Consider the following 8,278-nt stretch of genomic DNA (forward strand, 5'->3'; position numbering starts at 1 on the left):
TTCACGGCTGAAGCACGCATACCTGCCTCTCTCTCCCCACAATCACCTCTCTGAGTGAGACGGCAGCGGAGGAGGCAAGCCGGTTGGGCCGGGCAAGCCCACCTGAGACCCAGGGCTTCCCCAGAGAGAAGCAGGTGCAGACTTGACTTGTTTTGGTGCTGGAGGTGAGGACGGTTGTCACTGGGGACCAGCAGCCAAGAGGCGCCTTGCCTGGGCTTGCACCCTGGGAGAAAGTGCAGACCACGGATTCCCCAAGAGCACTCAGCCAGCGTGGATGGGAGGGAGGGGACGGTGTGCAGCTCCAGAGTCCCAGTCAAGGTCACCAGCTGGCACTGCCCTCCCTGTTCACCTGCATAGGCACACACCCGTTTTAAGGGTGTCCTCTTTTTTAGTCCAACTCTCAGCTGATGCTCTCTTAAGGTATAAAGTTAAATCTAGGACCAGCTAGTGGCATGATGGTTAACATAGCTAGATCCCACATGTCCAACTGCATGGTTCTAGTCCCAGACTGGGTGATTTGGAAAACACACCAGGGGTGTGTGTGTGTGTGTGTGTGTGTCCAAAATCCCAAGAGGAGAAATGGAGATGGGACTACAGCATGGCCATCCCCATAAGGGGCACTTTCTTGTTTTCTCTCTCTCTCTGACAAGGTCACATGCCTTCTATCCAAAAAAAAAAAAAAAAAAAAAAAGTAGGCCAGAAGATGGCGTGGTGGTTAAAGTGCTAGACTCCCACATGGCCAACCGAGGTTCAAGTCCAGTATCTGGCAGTTTAAAAATCACACTGGGAATGTGTGGATTCGTGCATTCACGCCTCAAATCCCAGTAAGAGAATGGAGGAGATGGAATTGTGACCAGCCCCCTGGGGGTTGATTTCTCACTTTCCCTCTCTGTCTCTCTCTGGTGAGAGCACAGAGCCCTTTGGCAAAAGTCTTAAAGGAAAAAAAAAATGTTTAATGTAATCCTTCTTGGACAATATGTATAATCAAGCTTTCCTTTTTTTTTTTTTTTTTTTTTAGAGGGGGGGATTTTGGGTTTATTTTTTTTTTTTTTTAGAGAGAGAGATTTTGGGTATAGGGTGCATGCACTTGCTGGAGAGACAGAGAGAGACAGAAAGTGAGAAATCGTCCCCCAGAGTGGATGGCCTCACTGCAATCCCTTCTCTTTGGGATTCTGGGCGTGCTCACACACTCCTGGTATGAGTTTTAAGCCACTGGGTCTGGGACTCAGTCAGCAGTCAGCTACGGGGAAGTCCAAGCACTGTAACCATTACACCATCTGCTGGTCCCAAGCTCTCCTTTTTTTTTTTTTTTTTTTTTTTAGGTTTTTGCTAGAAAGCACGTGCGCTTGCTGACGAGACAGAAAGAGAAAGAGAGACAGAAAGCAAGAAGTCATCCCCCGGGGGGTATGGCCATGCCGCAATCCCTTCTCCTCCACTCTCCTCTCTGGATCTTGGGCATGCACGCACATGCGCCTGATGTGAGTTTAAGCCACTGGGTCCGGGACTTCAACTGCAGTCAATTACATGGGAGTCCAGCGACATAGCCATTAACGCCAACTGCTGGTCCCACATTTCTTTTTCTCAAGAAGTTGGCATTTTCCAGAAGTTTTTAAGTCTTCCCATTGATAGGTCTATAGGAAAAAGAAAAGATAGAAAACCTTTTTCACTCCTAAAAAGCATTATGCTCTGATTGTGTGGATCACAAGTGCTAATCCATTTTCTGACTGTTCCAGAACATTTCAACACATATTCAAAATTTAATCATCAACTATTTTCTTTTTGCAAACTCAGTTTCTACTCAACTTCAATTCAGTGCATAAATTTGCCTTTTTATAAATCCTTGAAATGCAACTGGAACAATTTCACCATTACTTTTTTTCATAGCATAATTAATCATCTAAAAATGGTTTTGATCGAAATGACAAAGGCATTTCAATACATAATTAGACCATCTAATAAATTTTGATGAAGAACTTGCTTGAAATTCATGCCAGTTCAGATACCAAGAAATAGATGGATTTTAGTAAAAATATGGTTTTAGAAAGATGCTTACACATTATTATTTCAGAACATAGAGTACTTGAAGTTTTGGGGTTTTGTTTCTGTTTTAGTTTTGTTTGTTTGTTTGTTTTTTAGTTTTGCTATGGAACACGTGTGCTCACTGAAAAGAGACAGAGAGAGAGAGAGAGAGAGAAAGTAAGAAATCACCTTCCATGGGGTGTTTCCCTCCCCTCCTCGTAGGGGTTGGCCATTCCGAAACCCTTTTTCCATTCTCTCTCAGGATTTTGGTTACACCCACATGTATTCTCAGAGTGTTTTCTTCTCCTTCTTTTTTAAAGATTTTATTTAACTTTATTTATTTATTTAAATTTGACCAGAGGGGGGAAGAGGGAGAGAGAGAAAGTGAAAAAGCAAGTCATTGGGTCCAGGACTCGAACCATGGTCAGCCATGTGGGAGTCTAGCGCCCTTAACCACCATGCCACCTGCTGGCCCCTCAGAGTGTTTTTCAAGCCACTGGGTTCAGGACTCGAGCCACGCAGTCAGCCCTGTGGACCCATCCTTACCTTAACCACCACTCCTCCAGCTGGCCCAAGTACTTGAAGTTGTGCTTTGGTTTTTTAGATGTTTGCTATAGGTCATACGGACTCCCTGGAGAGACACAGAGAGAGAGGAAAGTGAGAAATCACCCCCCAGGGGAGATGACCATGCTGCAATCCTTTCTCCATTCTCCTCTTGGGATTTTGGGCACACATGCACATGCACCCAGCACGTTTTTCATGCTGCCAGGTCCAGGACTTGAACCACACAGTCGGCCATATGGGATCCAGATGCCTTAGCCACCATGCCACCTAGCTGGCCCGAAATGTTCTTTATGTTGACCCTATCAATGGTATGGTTGTGATATTGTTTTTTCAAGATGTTATCACTGGAGGAAACTGGGTGAAAAGTACATAAAATTTCTCTGCATTATTTCTTTTGTCTTTTACCTTAAGGGAGATTTTTGCTATAAGGTGCATGCGCTTACCAGAGAGACAGGGAGATAGAAAGCAATAAATGACCCCCTGGGGGATGGCCACGCCTCAATTCCTTCTCCTCCAGTCTTCTCTCAGGATTTGGGGCACACACGCACACACACCCAGCATGAGTTTTAAGCCGACAGACCTGGGACTCAAACCACAGTTGACTATGTGAGAGTCCAGTGATGTAACCATTATGCCATCTGCTGGTCCCTCTCCACATTATCTCTTATAACTGCATACAAGTCTAGTTATCTCAAAATGAAAAAGCTTGGAACCAGCAGATGGCATAACGGTTACGTCACTGGACTCCCACATACTTGACCATGTGGCCAGCTGAGACTCGGGGTGGGTCATGTTCTGAAATACTGAGAGTGCCTCTTTCTCTCATGTGGAAATAAATGCATAAATAAAGCTAAAAAACATTTTTTGGAGGTTTTTTGCTATAGGGTACGTGTGTTCGCCAGAAAGACAGAGACAGAGAGATAGAAAGCGAGAAATGATCCCCCGGGGGAATGGCCATGCCGTAATCCCTTCTCCTCCATTCTCCTCTCAGGATCTTGGGCACGCAGGCACACACGCCCGGCGTGAGTGTAAGCCACCAGGTCTGGGACTCAAACCATGGTCGACTACATGGGAGTCCAACGACATAGCCATTATGCTAACTGCTGGTCCCCATAAGTAAAACCTTAAAAGAACATTTGCCAAAGAATGCACACACTCAGCAGAGAGAGAGAGAGCGAGAGAGAGACAGAGAAAGCCCTCTCCCCAGTGGGGCATGGTCATGGCACGATCCATTCTCCTCCACTTCATTCTGTTGAGGTTTGGGGCACACACACTCGACATGTCTTTCAAGCCATTGGGGCTGAGATCCAAATTGTAGTCAGTCATGTGGAATCTGGCTCCCTTACCACAAGGCCACAGGGTTGGCCCAATAAACTTTTTTTAAAAAAAGAATTTTCTTCCTTAAAAAGAAAAAAGCCATTGAAACTCTAAACCCACAATTCTCCATCTCCCCTACCCCCTAGTCCCTGGCACACACTGTCTGTTTTGGCTTTATGGACGTGGCCACTGCAGGCGGCACGTGTAAGGGCACCTCCTACGCTGGGCTTTCCTTCTGCAACTGGCTTGCTTCACTCGGGCCCTGTCCTCCAGCTTCACCCACACTGCAGCAGGTCAGATCTTCCTGCCTTTTTAAAATAGTACATATTACGTTTATTTTCTTTATAGGGTGCATGCACTTGCCAGAAAGAAAAAAAGTGAGAAAGTACCGCCCAGGGGGAGGGCCACACCACAATCCCTTCTCCCCCATTCTCCTCTTGGGATTTCAGGCACGCACGCACACGTGGCTGCTGTATTTTCAAGCTGCCAGGTCCAGGACTGGAACTGTGAGTCGGCCCTGTGGGGTCCAGCTGCCTTAACCAGCACACCACGGGCTGGGCCAGGATATACTCCATTGTGTTTACTCAGCGTGTAGAGGGGGCACTGCTCCAGCAGCTCCGAGCATGAATCCAGACCAGAGTTCTGCTGGGCAGGAAGCCAGGAACGCAAGCAAACAGATGTGCTGGGACAGTTGCTCAGACTGTAGCCCATGGGGTCCAGCCCAAATCAGAAAGAAGCTACCGAGAGAGGGACGGCGTGCCAGGAAGAACAGGGAAGGGTGCGCTGGAGCAGGAGGATGGGAAGAGTGAGAGCTGGGGATGTAGTGCAGGGTGGGGGTAGAGCAGCGACTAGGAGGCTGAGGACTGAGGGGGTGTTGCCTTTTAAGGGACCAGCAGGTGGCATAATGGCTATGTCACTGGACTCCCACATGGCTGACCATGGTTCAAATCCTGGACCTGATGGCTTCAAACTCACACCGGGCGCGTGTGCGTGCGTGCCCAAGCTCCTGGGAGGAGAATGGAGGAGAAGGGATTGGGGCATGGCCATTCTCCTGGGGGGTGATCTCTCGCTTTCTGTCTCTCTGTGTCTCTTTCTCTCCGGTGAGCATACTCACCCTATAGCAAAAAATCTATTTAAAAAAAGGGGGGGGGGTGGGCTTGGATAAGTAACACAGATGGGAAATCAATTCCCTTCTGGGAGGACATCAGTCCCCGACCCCGCACGCATGCCCTTGTAGGTTTGCCCATAGAAGTTGCAGAAATGGCCAGTGATTTCCTGTTTCTCCATGACATAGAAGGTGAAGCACTTATTGAAAATGTGGGGTCTCGGGGAGTGGAATTTAGGGCTCAGAGGGAGGGTCCGAGGTTTCATTAGTCACTGAGGTAATGAGAGAAGGTACCGATGGAAAGATAAGCGTTGGGCTGCCCTCAGGCCTGGTGCTTTGGCAATCCCATATGGCTAACTGCAGGTTATTTGAGTCCTGGCCCCCACGGTTTGAAAAACATGCCTGGGAGACCAGCTGATGGTGTAATGGTTACGTTGCTGGAGTCCCACATGGTAGATCGCAGTTTGAGTCCAGTTTGAGTCCAGGACTCAGCAACTTAAAACTCATGAGAGGGGCAGGCGACATGGTGGTTAAGGTGCTGACTCCCACATGGCAAACCACAGTTCAAGTCCCAGAACTGGAGGCTTGCTTTCTCACTTTCTCTCTGGTCAAATTAAAAAATAATAATAAATAAATAAAATTAAATAAATAATTTTTAAAAACTTAAAAACTCACGCTGGGTGTGTGTGTGTGTGTGTGTGTGTGTGGCCAAAAGCCCAAGAGGAGAATGGAGAAAAGACTGCAGTGTGGCCATTCCACTTGGGGGGTCATTTCTCACCTTCTGTCTCTCTGCCTCTCCAGTGAACACACATACCCTATAGTAAAAATATCAGTTAAAAATTCAAAGAAAAGCACGCCAGGGCTAGTTGTGAGCATGTCCAAGATCCCGGCAGGATGGAGAAGCAGAAGAGGGAGCTGTGGCACAACCGCATCCCGCCAGGGGCTGCTTCTCCCTCTCCCTCCTGTGGGTGCACCATGCTTTGGCAAAAAATGTAAAACTAACAAATAGGTCCAGCCCATGGTCTGGTGGTTAAGAGAGCTGGGTCCACATGGCCGAAACCCAGAAGGGAGGGAGAAATGGAGGAGAAGGAGTTAGGGACCACGCCCCACTGAGTGGTGCTTTCTCCCACCCCGACGCCCCGTTGTCACACGTACCCTCCAGTAAATTTAAAAGAGACAGAGAAATGCTGAAGCAGGCAAGACCCCATCCTGGAGGAGCGCCTCCAAGAGAAGTGGGGAATGAAGCAAGTGTGACTCCATTTTGAAAGGGTGATTTCATGTCAGAAACTGTGCCTCCTTCTCCCCTCCCGACAGGTGCAGCTAAGATCCAGCTAAGATCCAGAGAAGCCCCACTCCCAGGGGCCTCAAGAACCTGGACGGGCACTAGGGAAGCCATTAAAATTCCATTGTAATCAGAACTTACCCTCAAGACTAATTAACCTGCTTGCTTTGCTTCTGTGACTGGCTTTTTTGGCTTTGAAGATAGAAAACTCTACCCCCTATCTCTCCTGAAGCCCCTTCACTTTGTTCCTGTCCTTGTAGACCATTGGCCTATATAAGCTCCTCTCTCCTTTCACTCGGGGCTGTGGGGTTTTGAGAGACATGAGTCCCCCTGTATGCCGCCGGGTTAATCAATAAACTCCAATCAATTTGGCTGTGCCTGGACGCCCTCTTATTTCTCGCTGAGAAGACTATGACAATACCAGCTACAGGAGTTTTTGACGCAGGAACACGGGAGCGCAGGGGTTACTGGGCCCAGCACTCTTAGTAGCTCAGGGTTCTTGACTAACGCTCGTGAAAAATTAGAGACTCAGACACAGAGAGGGGATAGCAAGACGGGGGGCTTACTGAAGGGGCAGGAAGGAAACAGCTCCCAAAAAGGGAACACGGGTTGCCAAGGAAGAATTGAGGCAAGAGATTTTCATTTTGGCCAGGAAGGGTGTTATCCGGACTTATTTGAGGTGGGACTTTTGCATGCATTCTCCTTGTGGTGGGGGGCACAGGCTAGATGAGTCCAGCTGTTCTTCTCATTTATTTATCAAAAAAAAACGTTTTTAAGGGAGATTTTTGCTGTAGGGCGTGTGTACTTGCTGGAAAGACAGAAAGCAAGAAATTACACCCCTGGGGATGGCCATGTTGCAATCCCTTCTCCATTCTCCTCTCAGGATTTTGGGCACACATGCACGCGCACCTGGCACAAGTATTTATAATTTTGGAGTAGGTACGAAGGTCAGGGGATTCTTTTGTCTAGACACTTTGGGCCATAACAACCAATATCTTTTCCTCTTCCTAGAATGTGGTGGGGCCTGGAACAAGCCTTGGTTTTAGGTGGAGGGCATGCTGGCTGGGTCAGTCACTGAGCCACCCGCAAGAGGTCTCTGAGCACCCAGCCGAGCTGCTGTGTCTCCGTCTTAAAGCTGAGTCATTTTGTGGTTCCATTGGAGCCTATACCCTACCTGTATTTTTAGGGTCTCTGTCTCCTACCTCATGTGATAGAAACCCATAAAGATTGAAAGTCTTGAAATCATCAGTTCCAAGCAGTGTCCTCAGCAAGGTCACAAGGTGCTTCTCATCTGCTCAGCACTCTTGGGGTGAAGGAAGAGCTGGCCCCATGTGAGCGTCCACCTGTGATTCGATGGTCCAAACCAGGTGGTGAGAGAGCTGGGCCTGAAGGCCTCTGACCGCAGGCGCCGTCCCTGGGAGGGCTTCCGGAAGCTGACTGCGCAGGCACACCTGTGCAGCTGGGTGTGTGGCGGGCAGGGAAGAGCAACACACTCTTACAGATGGCCTGACGGTTGGGAGTCTGGGGTGCTTCACAGGTTTCTGGGGTCTAGGCCCTGGACAGCCACTGGAGAAAACGGCGTCTCACTGCTGCTCACCACCAGGGTTCCAGCCCTGCTTCCCCAGCTTCCCAGGTTGGTCTGGCTGCGGCACCGAAGAAGGGCCAGCCTCCCGTGGCTCCCGGCCCCACCCAGGGTTCCCCTCCACCCTCCCCGCCCTGCTCAGCTTTCCGGGTGGGCAACCCCACACTATGTCTGCAGTCCTGAAGAACCTTCGGCCGGCCGGGGCCCAAAGCCACAGGTCCGAAAGGCCACGGCCCACCCGCCGTGAGCTGGGCAGCCACCTCGGGCGCTCAGCCCAGAGCTGGGAGGCCTGAGCCGGCAGCGCGCAGCACACACGGTAAGTGGAGGCGTGTCCCGCGCCCTGCGAACTCGGCGGCCCTCACGTGCCCAGCCTCGACGTGCCGGGAGCCGGGCGGGAGCGCGGCGGCTG

At 49.6% G+C, this 8,278-nt stretch overlaps 1 protein-coding gene across 1 annotated transcript in view; it reads left to right on the forward strand.

Moving 5' to 3' along the window:
- Window positions 1-5,899: 5,899 nt before the first annotated feature.
- The window catches only part of ST6GALNAC2 (ST6 N-acetylgalactosaminide alpha-2,6-sialyltransferase 2), a 20,168-nt gene continuing 17,789 nt past the window's right edge, over window positions 5,900-8,278 (forward strand). Inside the window, exons 1-2 of the mRNA XM_027770811.1 lie at window positions 5,900-5,969; window positions 8,118-8,185. Coding sequence (XP_027626612.1) covers window positions 5,900-5,969; window positions 8,118-8,185 — 138 coding nt within the window. The remainder of the gene's footprint in view (window positions 5,970-8,117; window positions 8,186-8,278) is intronic.

This window comes from Tupaia chinensis, unplaced genomic scaffold (assembly GCF_000334495.1).
Source record: "Tupaia chinensis unplaced genomic scaffold, TupChi_1.0 Scaffold000159_1, whole genome shotgun sequence".
In the NCBI taxonomy this organism is placed as follows: Eukaryota; Metazoa; Chordata; class Mammalia; order Scandentia; family Tupaiidae; genus Tupaia; species Tupaia belangeri.